Source organism: Maniola jurtina, chromosome 2 (genome assembly GCF_905333055.1).
Source record: "Maniola jurtina chromosome 2, ilManJurt1.1, whole genome shotgun sequence".
Lineage (NCBI taxonomy): Eukaryota > Metazoa > Arthropoda > Insecta > Lepidoptera > Nymphalidae > Maniola > Maniola jurtina.
This window is the reverse complement of record NC_060030.1, coordinates 9,672,553-9,691,969: the sequence shown is the minus strand read 5'-3', so window position 1 is coordinate 9,691,969 and position 19,417 is coordinate 9,672,553. Positions and strand designations below refer to the sequence as shown.

The following is a 19,417-nucleotide window of genomic DNA, read 5'->3' as shown; positions in this document are numbered from 1 at the left end:
CCTCGCGGTCGTCTAGCCGCGTCAGTACAGTTCACATACCATACCTACCATTAGCGTCAGTGTGGCGATTACGTCACACTGACGCTAAGAAGACGACGGTTCTTCTACAGATCAAATTTCTGATTTGATCACGAAGAGAAACTCCAAGCATAGCTCTATCCATCGCCTGCTGAGTGGCTCTATTTATCGATATACCTTCCTAATATACCTAGACGTTTTTCAGTTATAATAAAGTTTCCTTTAAAGGAAATGGTAGTAGGAATTTCATGGTAGGTATCCAACTACTTAAATTAAAAATCTGTAAAAGGGAAGAAAAGTGGGACAAAGTAGAAGAATAAGTCAGTAAGTTTCCAAGCTAGCTCTTGGCTGTGGTTTGTTTCAAGTTTTGCAAATGTGGCAAACTTCTCCCGCCTTTCATTATACGAACAACTTTGCCATTTTCACCTCAGCCTACCAAACACGTGCGGCTGCTACGTATGCAAATCCGCGTTAAGCTTCCAAATAATGCTAATTTTCGTATATTGTATTTCGTAATTCTTGTTTTGAAAGGATTTTTCGAGTTGGTAAACACTGCGAACGGGATCTACCATAATAAATTATAGCTAAGCACATAAACATTTCACTTAAAAATACTTTATACCGAGATACCGGCACAAGGCACATTATCTTCAAGTTGCAACTATGTTAGATGATGTTTAATAATCACTACCCAATTACCCATATTACAAATGAAAAAGTGTGTTAGTTTGTTTGTCCTTCAATCCTGCCACAACGGAGCAACGAATTACCGTGATTTTTCGAAAGGATAGGTAAACTTAGTAAACTAGAGAGTGACATATTAAGCTACATTTATCCCGACAAACAAAAAATTTTAAAAACCTTAATACACGTGGACAAAGTCGCGGGCATCAGCTAGTACAATAAAGTATAAATAAGAAACATACAATAAAACAAGTACAGATTTTCTAGAAAAAATATACACGTGTGATTTCATCTGACAAAATAACAAGAATAAATAAAAACACTTTGCTGTAGGTGCATAGATAGGTACGTGTAATCATCTAAGTGTAAAGTAAAAATGCCAGAATAAAGGTAACACTGAGCTGAATACATTTCTCCGTTGTTAGACAAAGCAATGTAAAATTCACAGACATGCGACGAAAAAACAAGCCTTTGTGAAACCCGAACTGTACATGAATACGCTAAACCATAAAACTTTGCACAAGAACGCCTTTCGCTTCCAAAAAATATCACCTTTTAACTCTAGACTAAAGAGAATTTTTAGATAAATCTGTGTTCACTTACGTATATTAAAAGCTACGGAATTATAAAAATATTAATTAATTATTAAATTTTGTGCGTCGTATTCCTCGTTGCTGAGGGCTGTAACCACTTTCCATTAATAAGATAATAGTAGTCGTTTTCTTAGGATAATAATAATAATAATGTGATGGGTGCCCACTGCCCGGATCCTCTGCATGTGACTTGACTAAGAGTATTATTTCTACTCTATCGATTGTTACTAGTGGGTACTAGGCCCGATGATGTAAGGTACTCACCGAGTCTTGAAGGTCATGATAAAGCCAAATTTAGACCTCAAAATTCAGTCACCCACCCAGTTACTGACTTAGGTCAACGTTGCTCAACAGTCACAACAAATTGATTGATATGCACTGTTATAAGTTCCAATAATTTGGCCAGTGGCCACAAGCACCGAGTAGTTCTACTCGGTGCTGGGATCAGTTAACACAATGTTCTCCTGACTGAAAGTTTAGTAATTTTAATTAAAATTAAAGAGAATTATCGCCTATATTTATCTGTCCTTATAAATTAATCATACTAATGCAATTATTGCTGGAACATTTCGCAGCGCGATCGGTCCACGTTTCGGTTAATTAAAACACGTCTGAATTTGGTGCCGTAAATTCTACATTCCCGCTTTTTTCCGAAACTTTTCGACAGCGTTTCCAGTTGTGTTTATTTACGAGCGTTTGCTAGGACGGACGCCGCTTGACCAATAACATTTTCACAGAACGAGTGAGAGTAAGTTAATAAATCGCGAAAATCAATTGTGTGTGTCAGAAAAACTATGCTAACCAAAAATTCAAATGAGTTGCGAATTGTGATACAATATGATAATATATCCATATTTCATACTAATATTAAAAATTTGAAAGTGTCTGTCTATCAATCTGTCTGCTAGCTTTTCATGGCCCACTGTTTAATCTATTTACACAAAAAGTACAGAAATAAATTGAATCAGGGAATTCAAAAGATCCCGAGGGATATTCAAAAACCTAAATCCATGTGGACAAAGTCGTGGGCATCGTCTATTTGGCACATAGATAGCAATCATCTTGGAGACGGAATATAGGCTAAATTTTATTCCGGAAATTCAAAGAGTCCCCGCAGGCTTTTTAACACGCGAATGCATGCAATTTAATTTCTATTGTATTTATACATAGTATTTCTATGATTTAAAAGCGAGAATGGATTTCATATGCTATGTAATATGAACATACCATATCTTGGATATATGTAAGTTATTGGATACGGCACTTACAGATACAATGCTTGAAAATAAATGCAAAGAGCCAACTAATGTGTGTTTTATTAGTAAACGTTAATCACAGGTTACACTAAGTGATAATGTAGAAATACAACAGAGGAGACTAAGAGCAGTAACGAGAAAATAATCAATCTCCCAAGTCCACTTGGAAGCAATCAACGGTCTGTTATTGCGTCCGTCCAATCCGATAAAAGAGCGATATATCAAAGACGTCTGCGGTTCAATTACTAGCCAATGTGCTATCTCTTAGGGACAGTAATCGAAAATGAAAATGGCTGGTGCAGGCCTACAGGCATACATACAACAGAACGAAGCGGATGGTCATGTCATAGTTGGATAAAGATTGGACTGTATCGATACTGGTACAATTTGATAAATAGGTACGTTACGAAACTTAACGGCATTCCGAACCAGTGGTAAATTATTTTGACGATTCAAAAGCTTATTGTAAAAATTTATTGAATAAAAAACCTAAATTCTATTCTATTCTGTTCTATGCTAAAGTAGCTTATGCGCGCGACTTCGTCTGCGTGGACTACACAAATTACCAACCCCCATTTTACCCTTTTAGGGAATGAATTTTCAAAAATCCTTTCTTGGGGGATGTCTACATCATAAAAGCTATCTATTTACATGCCAAATTTCAGCTTGATAGGACTAAAAATTGAATCCATGAAATCATCAACCCAATAAAAGAAGAAACAAGACTACCTACCTAATTTGGTTAAAATTAAAATTATTTCAAATGTTTTCAAAATCTCAAAATCATAACTGTTAGATGTAAGCAGGTAAAAGCTGTACATTTCCATAAAAAAAGAAAGCTATAATAGCCAAGTGGTTAAAAGGTCAACTATTCGAAAGATTGGGGACTCAATTCCGGGCACGCAGCTTGAACTTTTCAGTGTTATGCAATTAAATTAAGCAATTAAATACCACTGCATTAACGATGGAGCAAAACATCGTAAGGGAACCTATATACCTTAGAGTTCTCCATAATGTTCTCAAAGATGTGTGAAGTCTACCAAACCGTATTTGACCATCGTAGTGGGCAAATCTCTTTTTTGTCTTTATTTTTTTTATTCACTATAGGCAAGCGCTTGACCACAATCACACCTGATGGAAAGTGATGATGTGGCTTAAGATGGGACGCGTTTACCTAGAAGGCGCCTATTCACTCGTTTTAAAGATACCCGGATTGTTATTGGTAGGAAAAACAGATCGCGGAAGAGTATTCCAAACCTTAGCCATGCGAATGAGGAATGATGACGCAAAACCTTTCGTGCGTGTAGATGGAATGTCGACGACAATAAGGATGGAAACTCGCCTGACGTCTTGCTCTTTCTCATCCTATGGGACCTATACTCAGTAAAATATAAGTAGTCATTATAACAGTGTGGAACTAAAGCGGATAATGGTACTACGAACTTCATGATTTCACTTGACATGGGTGTGAGGTTATCTAATTTCGTAGGTGTCGTACTCCGGGACCTATTACTAAATTACTAACACAATTACCTGCTAAAAGTGTCATCAAACTCAAAGGAAGGTTCAACCTATGAAATAAAATTAACACGGAAATGTGTAATTACTCAAAAAGGGAGTGATATTTAACTGCATACCAATAAATCTCTATTTTGTCGAACTAAGTATTGGTATATTATTACTGTAGTACCTCTTTTTTGTATTATAAATGCCTGTGTGTCATTCTGTCTGTCTGCTAGCTTTTCACAGCCCAACGGCTAAACCGATTTTACAGTACAGAGTTAGCTTACATCCCGGGGACGGACATAGGCTAATTTTTATCCGGGAAAATCAAAGAGTTCCCACGGGATTCTTAAAGGCCAATCCATTTAAACCGATGTATATGGGTACAGAGGTAGCTTGCGTCCCGGAAATAACAAACTTTTATCCCAGAAAAACAGAGAGTTCCCATGGGATTTTAAAATCGCTGAATCCACGCGGACGAAGTCGCGGGCATCATAATAAAGTATTAAATTAATATTCATTCATCTTCCTACTTCTTGGGTATGAAATATTTTTTACCTAATTGGTGTTTAAAAAAGTTATGTAGAGTCGACGAAGCCATATTCACTTCTTCCCCTCTTTATTAAATAAGGTTCACGTAACAAATCGTTTTACTATGTAAGGGAAAATTTGAACAACTTGAAGCTAATTTCGTGTGCGTTACGAGAAATTAGGCAATTTGTTCTCGCCATTTTTACGAGTCCTTGTGCAGGAATTTTTGCTGAACATTTATTATTTATTATCTGAATGTAAGGGATGGATGGAGATAATTCTTATCGTGTATTATGTGAATGATTCATTTTATTTTGTGCCGTTAATAATTTGCTAGGCGCTTTTATGTACCTCAATAGTAATTGGGAAGGTGCGTCTACTTAAAACGTTTTCGTTTTTTTTAAATTCATGGAACATTTTCTTCAATTTTCTGGTAAGTAATCAAGCTAGAGCATAATAATTTATTAAAATAATATAGCTTTTTGAAATAATTAAATTCGTAGCCACCAGAGTTCTAACTTACACAGATACACTGAATTAACAGTTCACTTTACTAGAAACTTATTGATGGAGTACAATAGAACGAAATACCAATTAAACTACTACCCGGATTCAAATTTCTAAAATTGCCTTGCAAGTTACAAACAATAACCGAGGAAGTTTCTATACGTTTGTGTTGAACGGAATACAAGTGCAGAACGTTCTCAAGGCTTGTGCACTTATTCATTGAGACCGGAGTAGTTAATGTGAGAAACGGAGCGGGTTTAGTTTCCAACGAGCACTACGACCGTTTGCCTAAACCTGGTCACCATGCCTAATTCGAAACGATCTAAATACTCCGGCACAATCCTACAAATGGGCCGTAAGCCTCTCCTCTACCTAAAATCTGCTTTAGTTCAATCATTTACATACGGAATTGTTTTGTATGGGGATTCATTTTACGGAAATTAAAATATTTTTATGATTAGGACTTTTATAATCATCATCATGATCAACTCATTACCAGGCCACTACTGAGCATGGAATTTTTCTCAGAACAAGACGGCTTTAAGCCATAGTTAGCCACTATAATGGGAATTATAATATAATGGGAAACTCTCAGTCCTGCAGGTGTCCTCACGATGTTTTCCTTCACCGTTAAGAGGGGTCTCTCCGTCACTCGCTCCATACAAACGTAGTTCGTCTCTCATTGGAATGCTAACCAATCAACTCAACTCAATGAAATTTTGTAGAAACGTTCCGGGAACTAATATCTATGCCTGTCGTTTTCCAGATTTTTTTTTTTTTTTTTTTTTTTTTTTTTTTTTTGTGGGGTTTTAGTCTAAGAAGACTATGTCACCCCCGTAGGTTCTACAATTAACAATTATAGTGCGTACATAAAACATAACAATCAAAAAAAAAAACACAAATCATATATATATTACAACAATATTAACACATTTTAAGAAGCGACCGCACGTCCCTGGCCAGCGGGGCAGCTAATATGGTATTGCACATACCCACGCTGTAGTTGTTTTTAAGGACGCGCGGCCGCTCCGACCCGTTCCGTGCACATTCCATCAAAAGGTGAAAAACGTCGTCCACTTGTGTGTTTCCACATTCAATACAATTTTGTGTGGACGACCTTTTCACCATAAATTTGAATTTATTTGATGGGATGTGCCCGGACCGAAGTCTTAACAGAGTTATAATCTCTGCCCTTTTAAACTTGGACTCTGCGAACCATGGACATCGAGGGAGCTGACACACTATTGTTTTATACCATATGCCTTTAACCCGAGACCTTTCGTCAAAATATTCTTGCCATTCTACTACACATTCCTGTTTAAATTTTATCAAAATTTCATTTGGTAGTGGTATACAGTCATAGGGTATACCATCGCTGATGGCGCGTTTGGCTGCCGTGTCTGCTTCCTCGTTGCCCATGATTCCTACGTGGGAGGGTAACCATTGAATTATGACAGTTTTATTATTGTTGTTAATTTTGCATATGGAGTCTAAGATGTCATAGGCTATCGGGTATCCTCGAATATTCGAGGTTAGCCGAGCCAAATGTAGAAGGGCGCTCTTTGAGTCTGATAAAATCACAAACTTATCACCCTCAAGTGACAATATATAAGACAGGCATTCAGATATTGCAATCAGCTCAGTGTGCATAATATTGATATTCGATTCAATTTTGAATTTCATGCTAATTTCTGCCTGAGGGTCAAAGATCGCCGCTCCTGAACCTGCCACATCTTTAGAGCCATCAGTATACAATTTATAAAATGAATTATATCTATCGTAAAGAAGTTTTTCACAATAATTGATCATGTTCAATCTATTAAATTTTCTTTTGGGCCTATTTAATCCCTCTATAGTCGTAGTGATAGTCTTTGACAAATCGAAACTACCAATCCATGTAGGGAGACAATGAATTTGAAGTTTTTTTGTGGATTTGATAGAATGTTGTTTTAACTTTTCATGGACTATGATTAGCAACGGTAGTTTTTTGTTTCTCCAATATACATTATTACACATGTCATTAAGTGACTTTAAAACTTCTATAGTGATGTTATCTTCAAAAGATCTAGACTTCAGCCAGAACTTACCCGCCAAATATTTTCGGCGGATAGGTAAAGGCTGAAGACATAATTCACTCTGCATGACATGGATTGGTGTGGACTTGATGAAGCCTCCAATGACTCGCATAGCCTGATTCTGTACTTTTTCTAGTTTGCTCAAATGACTATTAATACTATTATCGTATAAAAAACTTCCATAATCAAGTCTACTTCGTATAACTGATATAAACAGCCGCCTAAGGTGTTTCGGATGAACCCCCCATTTACTGCCAGCTAAAACTTTGAAAATATTTAAGAATTTGAGCGTTTTATCTCTTGTCTCGTTTATATGTCTACCCCATTTTAAACTCCTGTCAAGCCACATTCCCAGATATTTGACACTGTCAACTTGTTGAATATCATGATCATGACTGACTAAATTTACATTAAGTTCAGATCTTCGTTTGCCCTTGCTAAAAATACACAGTTTTGTTTTTTTATGAGAGATGTTGAGGCCAAGTTCTTCTATAAATTTAGAAAAGTAATTCCAGATTTACGTTAAAATATTCGGTTTCAAAGTTACGCGGTCTTAAAAATTCACGTATAAATCTTTGAGCCCCTGTAATTTTAAAACTACTTACATTAAAAAAAAAATCTAAAACTCCACAGGCACAGATATTAGTTTCTAGAATATGTCTGCAAAATTTCATGGACTTTGGTTGCTTAATATTCAAATGAAATTGAGACTACGATTGTATGGAGTAAGTGACGGAGAGAGCCCTGTTAATGCAAGTGATATTATAGCAAACCAATGTGCCAATATTTACAAAGAACCACGTCATCGTCAAATCATTTTTATTTTAACAGATTGATTTTTTTTTGGTTTGCGGCTTTGTTGTCCAACTCTACACTTCGACAAACGCATTTTTCAGAAGAAATGAAGAAAGTTTAATTTTATTCAGGACACTTTGACGTTATATAGCAGCAAATACCTACCTAATAGAATCGATTCTGGAACTCAATCGGCGCCTGTTATTGAGAACGTGACAAAAAGCCAAAGCGAGCACATCCATCCCAAGTCTGTGGCGCTTGACAATATTTTATACGGCGATGAAAACTGCAACCACATTTTCCTAACTTTATCAATTTACACAATTTTACATCGTCGCGTTGCGCAAAATTTTCGTCTACATTATTCACATTGAAAAGCTGTAGTTTAAAAAATACCTCCTTTTTTATTAACTATTATCTTTATTGTATTTTAATTATATAAAATTTTATTTTATAGAACTCAAATTTCTATTTACAAGCAAAAAAACTGGTATTTCTCAGTAGAACCACAGTAATTACCTAGTAAATAGTTCCATACTTGATAAGATCCTGTGGAAGCACTTTTATTTATTAAGGTGGTATTTTTAGCAGAACAATAAACTTCTTGTAAAAACTAAACTAAGACCAATAGTTCTACAAAATTACGGGCAGTATTTCCGCGTTAATAGTCTGATGCTTTGAATTCCCTTCATGACGCAATTATTAACAGCGGTGAAACGTCTCGTAAGAAATATCAATGAAATGATAATTTGAATAATATTATCATTGAAACATTTTTTCTCTACGATTTTTAGGTTTAAAACAAAGTTGGTTTAGCATTAGATTTGGACTGCACTAGTTTTGGAAGGAAAAGTGAAGAAAAAGTTTGTTGTAACGAATCTTATGTGGATGGGTCCTTATCGACATTTTGAGCAAACTAATTCGTCGCACTAATGCAATTATAGTCTGTACCTACTTTGCCAGCGCTCCGGCTCCACGTTTTGGTTAATTAAAACACGTCTGAATTCAGAGCTGTAAATTTCACGTTTGCCAGGTTTTTTTTTTCAAAACTTTTCCACAGAGCCTCCAGTTCTACAATATTTACGAGCACTTGGATTGGTTGGGGCCGGGCGGTTTGCTAAATCTACAATATTTTATCCCCTGTCAAAAAAACAGGTCTGTGATAATAATTTCTATGTGTGTACGTCTGTTTGTCTTTCGATGTGAGTAATTTAATTAGGACAATCTTCATCATCATCGTCATCTCAGTCCATTGTAGGCCCATCACCGAGCATAGGAGTGTCTCTCCTTAGAAAGAGAAAGATGTAGGCCCCAAACCCTGGCCAGATACTTTACGGTCCACCACGCTGGCCAAGTGCGGTGGATTGTTAAAACTCTACTCGCATCGGCTTCGTATTTGGTTTACCTAACTATATCTATTAACAAAAATACCTTCACACTACCTTATTACTCATACAATATACATGGCTTACCTACCTGTGACCTATACACATGAATATATGACAGAAATGTGTACCTATAAACTATGTGTTTATAGGTACAAAGTTCCTACAACAGTCTCTGACCGCCATGTAAAAAAAAAGTACTTTAACTTTTTATTAATGTGTTCCTTCCTTTTTTCCGACGGAAAAAAGTAAGGAACACATTAAAAAAAACTATGTGTTTATCAGTATTTTTAGTATTAGTAAGGTCCAGCAAAGCGCGGAACTGCTGCACTCGTACACAATACCACGCACAATACGGCAAATATTGTGAAAAGAGTAGGTAACCGCCGAGTTTCTTGCTAGTTCATCTTGGTGGTACAGGCATTTTGAACTGCATTGGTAGAGTTTTAGACGATTCAGAAGCATTTGTATAAGTTTATTTGAATAAACAAAAATCTGTATTTAGTTCTATTTAGAATCTGGTGAATATAAATTATTATTTATATTCACTTAGAAGTTTAGAAGATGCATATACACAGACAAGGTTGGGCTGCAACTTTGTTAAACTTGAAGTAATAAGATGGCCATGCCTGAAGACCCTGCGTTAACGGGTATACCTATTTAATTTTATATTCACTCAGAAGTTAAGAAGATGCAAATTCACAGACAAGCTGCATCATACAAAATCCACGAAAATCCACGAAATATGTCTGCGTCGTGTGATCATTGTGTCTTTGCAAGTACTCCGTTCAATTTAAATGTTCTAGTCTAAAATATCGCTTAGCTTAGATCTTACTTGAACTTGAATTGGTTTTGCGAAGTTACGGTTTTAATTACAAGATGCTGTTTATTATAGTACAATTAAACGTACGTTCATTCTAGTTGATGTTATATTTATAATACCTATGTTCAGGCACTCGTACATAATATATATTATATAATAATATGTAGGTATCATTCATTAAATTAATTAGATAGTCCTTAACTTGTTGCAAAGTGCTTGTTTAATATTATTAGGTATTAATTTTTGTAGCGATTAGTTACAATGTAGCTTGACCGGAGCCTACTTGGATGTCAATAAAGCTATACATCTACAAGAGATGGCGCTATTGTACTATTGATCATAATAGTTTCGTCAGTACTGAAGTAAATAAATCGTACTCAGATCGAAATTTTCTCTTAAAAGAAGTGACCTGCATTGAATATTGAAATATCGCCAGTAATTTTTTCATATAAAATACATAATATTATATTATTATCCCTGATACATATACTACACGAAGTAGTTCAGGAATTCTGCAAGAGATGGCAATGCCGTACCTGATCTGAATGACTTTTCGTTTTTGTTTGTTTTGAATATATTTTGTAATTTTATTGTGTTCAACCATGGATGAGATAAATAACGTTACTATGAGACCAAAAAAACTTTTTAAGTCACGATCATGTGAATCTTTAGACAGCGAAACTACTAATATATCTTACTGTTCACTCCTGTCTGATTATGGACATAAAAGTCTGGAGCTATCGACTATGGAATCAAACAAAATTCAAGAAATGACGGAAAAAGTTATTAACTTATCATCATTGCTAGAAAGTACGCAAACTGAACTAGAAACTGTAATTTTGGAAAACGGGGACTTAAAAAAACAAATTTCTGACTTATGTCTACAAGTAAACTGCCTAAAATCATTATGTAAGAGTCCAATTTCCCCGCAACTAAAAACTCCTCTTAGCGGTAAGAAGCATAAGAAGGTGAAATCTTGTACTCAGCACTCATCAAATAAAAAATCTAGCTTTATGGAGAGGGAAGCACAAGCAGAAAGTTACCAATCTAATGCATGTGAGAATATACAGTTGCAAAACCCGTTAGAAACCCCAAATATTGACAAAATTGAGCCAACTATTCATCAGGAGAACTATAATGTACCCTCCAAAAAAACTGCATATATTGTGGGTGGCAGTCAATGCATAGGTATGTCGGAGGCACTCAGGAAAATTAGAGTAAATAACACCTATGAACAAATTCAAATCAATTCATTTATTAAGCCAGGTGCGAGCACTGAAGAAATCATAAAAACATTGAATCTTTTTCCAGTTACACAGGAGGATAAAATAATCTTATGTGTCGGGCAACATGATTCTAACCCTATAAAAATAATGACGGAGTTGTCTGCTTTTCTCAAATCTGCTCAATTTAAGTGTCCTATTATAATTCTAAGTGTATATAGTAATATTTATTTAAACGAGTGGAAATTGAATAACATGTTGAAAATAGTATGTAGAAATTCTGACAAAAATTGTTATTTTGTGGATTACAATGAACAGTTTCAGAATAATGTATACCAATTATGTAAAAAAGTCAGTTCTGTTCTTGATCAGATCTACTATGACTCAAAATACTTAAGTTTCATGAAACAATCCCCACATACGATTAGACAAAAAAAAAAATTAATGGCAATAATAATTATGAAACGCAGTCAAAACGGGAGTTAGGCCCTAAAATTGGCACAATACCATATTACTTCCCCATAGTTAAAAAAAATACTGTGAGCAATGATGCCAAAACAAATAAACCTAAAATTCAACACAAACATATTTCTTCCACTCCTTCAAGTTCAAAGCTCACTGCAGGTAATGGTAAAAAATTTTTTCGAGACTAAAAAAAACAAATACTTTAGAGTTTTTCATCAAAATATTGCAAGTATTTGTAGCAAAAAAAATGCTCTAGAAGTTGCGATTACTCAATTACGGGAAGATAGTAAACAACCTGATATAATTTGTTTGAGCGAAACTTTTGTTGAGGTAGGAAGCGAATTAAACATAAGTATAAGTGAATACAACCTAGCGTCTATATATTGTAGAGCAAAAAAACAAAAACGTGGCGGTGTCTGCATTTTGACAAAAAAAGGCATACATTTTAAGCCATTAAACATATTGAAAGATTATATTTCGGATGGAATTTTTGAATGTTGCGGTATCGATCTCCCTAGCTATAACGTGACTATTATTTGTTTGTACAGAACACCTAACTCTAATGTCTTCTCATTCTTAGATATTCTAGATAATGCCTTGCATACTTTAGTAACAAAAATTAAGAACAAGAAAATAATTCTTACAGGTGACCTGAACATAAATATCTTAAATAATAATAAGGATACGAGTCGCTTACTCGACATAACAAAAAATTATAATCTAACAGTCCACATTGACAAACCTACGCGAAAAAATACATGCATCGATAACATAATAAGCAATTTACCTAATGCCTTTGGTGAACTATTACATTTAGGGCTATCTGATCACGACACTGCACAGATGCTTACTGTACCAGTAAATAATAAAGAAAACTCTATAAAACATTACTTTTTATATAATAGGGATTACAGTAAGGATAACATTGAAAAATTCCGCAAATATTTGCAAAGCATATCCTTTTCAGAAGTATATAGCAACGATAACTTTAACGCGGGTTTTGATGACTTCTATAGTATGTTTACATTACTATATTATTTATGTTTCCCAGTGATACGAATAAAAATATCAAATGAATCATCTGGTCCAAAATGGATAACCAAAGGACTTAAAATTAGCTGCAAAACAAAAAGGATATTACAGAACAAATATTACAAAAATAAAACCAAGACTACTAGGGACGGTTACTCACATTACTCACAAATGTTAAGACGATGTTTTAGATTGGCTGAAAAAAATAATAACTATAAACATATAACAAATGCTAAAAACAAGTGTAAAGCATCATGGGACATCATTGCAGAGTGTGCCAATAAAAATATAACCAAAGATCACATTAAAGAGATAACTATTAACGGGCAAAATATAACTAATCCACGCGACATGGCTCAAATTTTCAATACTTACTATATAAACCTTACGAACAAGGAAAATCCGAAATGTAACAATACTAACAAAAAAACTATACTCAGCACCATATTTCTAAAGCCTTATGCGGTGAAAGAAGTTGAACAAATCATAGCGTCACTAAACAATACTAATGCCGTAGGGCCAGATGATATAAAAACAAAAATACTGAAATATTGCAAACAGGAACTAGCACCAATACTTACACACCTAATAAATCAATCATTTTATCAAGGGTCTTTTCCAAATTTGTTAAAACTATCTATTGTTAAACCACTGTATAAAAAAGGTGATAGAGACCAAATATGCAACTATCGCCCCATAACACTGGTGTCAGTTATGTCTAAAATATTTGAAAAAGCCATGTACAAACGCGTAACAGAGTTTGCAAATAAATTAGAAATTTTTAGAACAGAACAATACGGCTTTCAATCTAAAAAATCGACAACTCAAGCATGCTTTAACTTAGTTGACCAAATAATTAAAAATATAGACGCAAAGAAACTTACGGTTGCCATTTTTATTGATATGACTAAGGCTTTCGATTTCGTCTCACACAAAATCCTATTACACAAACTTGATAATTTTGGAATCAGAGGGCCAGCATTAAAATGGATTGAATCATTCTTAACAGACAGGAAACAATGTGTTGCAATTGAAAATATAAATGAAAATAATGACTTAGTTAATATTAAATCGACTTTCGAAACTAATAAATACGGAGTACCACAAGGTACGGTACTAGGGCCTTTACTCTTCCTGTTTTATATTAACGATTTACCTGACATTACCAATCATAATATGACACTTTTCGCTGACGATATATCTATAATTTTGACATGCAATAATAATGACATTTGTACATTTGAATCTGACATTAACAATACTATAAAATTAATAATAGAATGGTTAGAAAGCAATAATTTACATATCAATATTAATAAAACAAACTTCATTCAATTTAGGAATTATAATAAAAAACGTGCTAATCTTAATATTAACTACAAAGGGGAAAAGATCAATGAAGTAGAAGAATGCAAATTTCTAGGTATACAAATTGACCAACATTGCTCTTGGAAAAGCCATGTCAGTAACATATGTAATAGATTAAACAGATTCGTGTATGTACTACGCAGATTAAGTCTTACAGCTAGTATTCAAACAGCTCTTACAGCGTACCATGGATATGTTTCTTCTGTACTCCGCTATGGACTTATTATTTGGGGAAATTCACCAAACGTTAATAAGGTATTCATTGTCCAAAAAAAATGCCTTAGAGCAATTCTAAGCATGGCACCCTACGATTCATGCAAACCGGTATTTTTAAAGCTCAAAGTATTGCCACTGCCATGCTTGTACATTTTAGAAATTTCAAAATTTGTCAAATTGAACAAACATATTTTCAAGACCATGTGCGAAACAACTCAAACTCGATCTTTAAGATATCCTAATAAACTAATTCTTACAAGAGCACCAAAGACAATATTATTTAACAAAAACTGCTACGCCATGGCAGTTAAAATCTTTAATAAATTGCCATCAAACATAAAATCACTTCCAATAAAACAATTTACGCAAAAGTTGAAAAAATGGCTGCAAGGAAAAAATTTCTATTCTTTAGAGGAATATTTCCAACATGATAAAAAACAATTTTGATTTGATTGACATCTTTACGACATTTTATTTATTAATGAGTTCATGACATTGATCCATGTTCATGACTGGCTTTTTCATTTTTTAATCGGACATTTTAATTATTTGACACTATCTTCATTATGTGTTTACTTATCTGTTTTAACTTTAATATCTGATCTGATTTGTTTTATTTTTTTTTGTTAAAATCTAGTTCAATTTGTATCCAAGTGTATCTAATAATAATAAATTAATGCATGTCATATAAACTGCATGCAAATCTACATTTATGAAATAATGATTATATCACTTCATTTATAATTAACATTCAAAATATTTGTACGCCGATACGGCTAATGTGTTTGAACTATGTAATAATTACGGTGTGCTACGGTCTACGAGTTCGAGCCTACGATGTGCCGCGGTCTACGTGTTCGAGCCTACGGTGTGCTACGGTCTACGAGTTCAACCACAGCTACGACGCGACGTTCGACGTACTCGTATATAAAACGCGCATTGATTTATAAATTGTATTGTACCTTAGTATTATTATTAAAATAATTAACTTCAACGTACCTAAGAGGCTACTTACTAGCCTTTTATGAATACCAACATGGATACCAACAATTCCAAAAACTAAAAAAAAAAACAATTACTTAAAAAAATAGATATCATGAATTTAGCAGCTGTTTAGTTAAACAATGCTTTTTCTTCTTCTTTTGCATGTCAAAATACTGATATCAGAAAGAGAAAAAGGTGGTATTCAAACTATTTACCTGCTAAAAACGTATTCAGTAAGAATAGTAGATGCCTACTCTTTTATCTGGTTTATGCCAAAATATTAAATCATGATACAGTCAAAATCTCTGGATTCAATTTTATTTCATGTTATAGTTATTAACGCCATCTCTTTCACTAGTTATCGTACTTAGAAAGTCCGACGAGAGCCGGTTTCATTCTTCAGGTACAGCAATTCTTCGATACCAACCCCGTCGGGTTTACCGAACGTTATCATTAAAAACAGAGCATGAAAATCAAGAAAACCTCCGTGTTGAAACCTCCTTTATTCAAACGCCATCTAGTTCATTCTTTCAGTACTTCGCTAAAAGATTTGTAACAACGTCATCTAGCGTAATCCCTTAATACTTCTATACAAAAAGAAACAATAGCTAAAGTGTTTTGCACTTTACATGAAATTTTTCTACGTAGTGCCAGCTATATTTTAGCGATGGCGCTGTCAATTGGTTAGCAAGGAGGTTTAATATTTAAAATTGGATTGTGGAGCACCTCGTTGGTCTTGATAATATATGGTCTCGAGTAGACTTGAGGTTGCAGCTAAGTATTCTTTTTTTTTTTCTTTTTTAACCCCCGACCCAAAAAGAGGAGTGTTATAAGTTTCACGTGTGTTTCTGTGTATCTGTATATCTGTCTGTGGCATCGTAGCTCCTAAATTAATGAACCGATTTTAATTTAGTTTATTTCGTTTGAAAGGTGACTTAATTGAGAGTGTTTTTAGCTATAATCCAAGATAATCGGTTCAGCTGTTTGAAAGTTATCAGCTCTTTACTAGTTATTAATGTAACCTTCACTTGTTGGAGGTGTTATAAAACACTTGTTAGGTGTTAGGATTAATTTGCGTTTTTGAATAATATGAAGAAGGAAAGGACTCATTTTTAAGTCTTAAAAGTTAAAATTTTCGACAGTATTTCACATGGTACCTAAATAAAAATAAAACACCTAAGTAGAAATAAAACACCTACCTGATATGCAAAGACAAATTATATTAGTCGTTTTTTTAAAGGTGACTATGACTGGGTGACTTTGGGCTATATCTACATAATATTTCTTTTGAGTCTTTACTAATCATCCCAAATGGCACCAAAATGCATTCAGGTAGGCATTCAACTACTTACTAATAGAAAAACAGGTACTAATCATTTACAAAAATAGGTACTAGCTTCCTATTTCAATATAGTAATAAGTAGTTTATTTTAGCATCTACCAATTTGTGATTCTCTTAGGTAGGTATATTACTTATTATGTGCATTTTATAGCGGTTCACGTTTCATTCCGTACTCATTCGTCTCATAATCCCATTTCCACGGAATAAAATTGCGCTTTGCGTACCTAGGTACATGATTCATGAAAGAAACGAGAAATTATATCGCAGACAGAACATTTGCATGGGAAATAAGTAAAACTTTAACTTAGTATTAATAGGTGTCTCGGTATAATGTACTATACCTACATATGATTATCGACTTAACCTATGACCAATCTCAAGTATAATAGGTAAGTACTTATAGTAGGTAGATGTTGTATTTTGTTAAAATATTGAAGTGTATCTTCCAGTTATTGCAATACAGTTTTAGTTTATGTGCCGTCACAAGAACATGAATATGCTAATTCCTTGTATCGGACTTACTTGTCTTGGAGATTGCTTTACATTCAGAGTTACGTGCTCTAACTCCTGTAATAAAGCAATTAGATCTCAAACTTCATCTAGGCATCTATTTTGAAACGATATTATATGTATTTAATTATATTACTAGGTACTTACATGATGCAATTTCTTCCGCGTTTATTTACGTTTTCCAAAATTCCGAGAAAAATCTTTAACTATCCGGGATGAAAAGTAATCCACATGTTTTTTCCGGCAAGCTATCTCTGTACCTTGCATAAAAATCTGTTAAACGGGTGGACTTTTAGGAATCCCGCGGCAACTCTAGTTTTCCGTCATAAAAAGTAGCCTATATCCATCCTCGGGATGTATCTAAGCTAATTCAGCACTTTTCATCAAAATCTGTTAAACGGATGGGCCATGAATAGCTAGCAAACACACAGACAGACACACTTTCGCATTTATAACATTATTATGGATGTTTATAATAATAATTTACCTCACTTAGCATGTAGTTTATTCTCGGTATTTAACCTGGAACTGCTTTGGAAACGGATTAAATTGATTAGGTACAAGTTTTTACATTGTGCTTGTATGTCGCAAAACTATTGGCCTCAGGGCAGTCGTGATCTGGAGTGAAAATCGCGAAGCGACAAGCGCGGCGTGGGACGACCTACAGCCCTTTGGATTTACCCTCAAGAAGGTGACAGGAACTCGGTGGATAAAAAAGGTGAAGGACCGTGTCGGTGGACTTTTGTCCAGCAGTGGTTGAAATGGACTGAAACTCCACCAGACCAATTGTGACATATCACATACACCTAACTTTACAATAAATTCATGAAGTATGAAATCACATTTGTAATTTCTTAACAGTAAGTCAGCGACATAAATGAATGGGCTCGATAAATCTATATATGCATAGGTAAGTAGAATAGCTATATAATAGGTTTCGAAACATGGAGCACGAGTTATTATAATACTTTACAATAAAATTATATGATAGATAAAATAAACCTTTTAGAGTCACAACTTTTTTGATATCTAGGCTAAAGTAACGCACGAATTCTTCAGTCTACGAGAAAGCTAACACTTTATTCTAAGAGCAATAATTGAGGACGCATGAATTACTTAATTTTCCTTTGAAGTAGGCAAGTAGGTAAGGTTAAGTAAGAATAAAGTTTTTGCCTCTAAAAACCCCAATATCTAACTATGACAGTATAATATTATTATGTACTACTGAGTAAGCAAAAGAGTATCAGTAAAACGTACCTATGGTTTATATTAATGAAACTAAATCGCGCATTGCAATAGCATTGTCAAAATATATTTCAACGTTTTCAATTGTAAAATCCGAAACCATCAACAATGTGTAAAACAAATAAATTGGCCCGATATATCAAACGTTGTCATACGCAGCAATAAATAACAACACAAACATTTTGTATACGTGGCAACAGTCAACAAACGCATTTTAAATCCGGCCCGCCCGCCGGCTTCACAATACGCTTTGCTATTATTACATCAGTGCACTCTAATCAGGGGTCGAAACGGGCTTGTAGTTTTCACCAAAACACAAACTGAACACTTGACCTAAACTAGGCACCCTGTCCAGTTTGGTAACGGGCGAGGGAGATGTTGAGGATGTGTAACCTGGAGAGGGAATTGCCCTTCTCGCGAACTCTAGCCCTCGGGAGCACCTGTGGATGATGGACACGGGGTGGTTTGTGTGTGGTTCTCGGGTTCGTTGGCATGTTGTGGTTTCACAGCATGTCTCTAACAGTGTTTGGGGGCACATAGTCCCAGTAATGGGTTTGCTGCGGCGGGAAATCCGCTGGCGGAGTAACGAGCCGTTGTCAGTCTCTTGTGCTCCGTCATCAGCGGTAGGATCAAACTTCATGAGGTTTTTAGTCGGTAGGAGTCCAACATAACCACTGTGCTCCCGAGTGGCCAAAGGTATCCATGACACACTTTCCTCACGATTTCCTCACGAGAAAAGGCTCACATTGGCTATGCCTGAGAGCCTAGTGGCTCTAGCAGTCATAGCATCTAAGGAAAAAGTTCAAGCTTCTCTACTACAGCAGCTATAAAATGCAGGCGCTTGGGCTTCCCCCCAATACCC

The 19,417-nt window shown here is 34.8% G+C and overlaps 1 protein-coding gene across 1 annotated transcript; it reads right to left on the bottom strand.

Annotated features, from left to right (window-relative positions):
* Positions 1–6,016: 6,016 nt before the first annotated feature.
* Positions 6,017–6,901, bottom strand: LOC123872497. Its single transcript, XM_045916807.1, has one exon. It carries the CDS (start codon positions 6,899–6,901, stop codon positions 6,017–6,019), a length of 885 nt encoding a protein of 294 aa, XP_045772763.1.
* Between the last annotated feature and the right edge of the window lie 12,516 nt (positions 6,902–19,417).

Bases quoted from the DNA above. Each gene is read 5' to 3' on its own strand.
- LOC123872497 (XM_045916807.1), bottom strand. From the start codon at position 6,901: ATGATCAATTATTGTGAAAAACTTCTTTACGATAGATATAATTCATTT.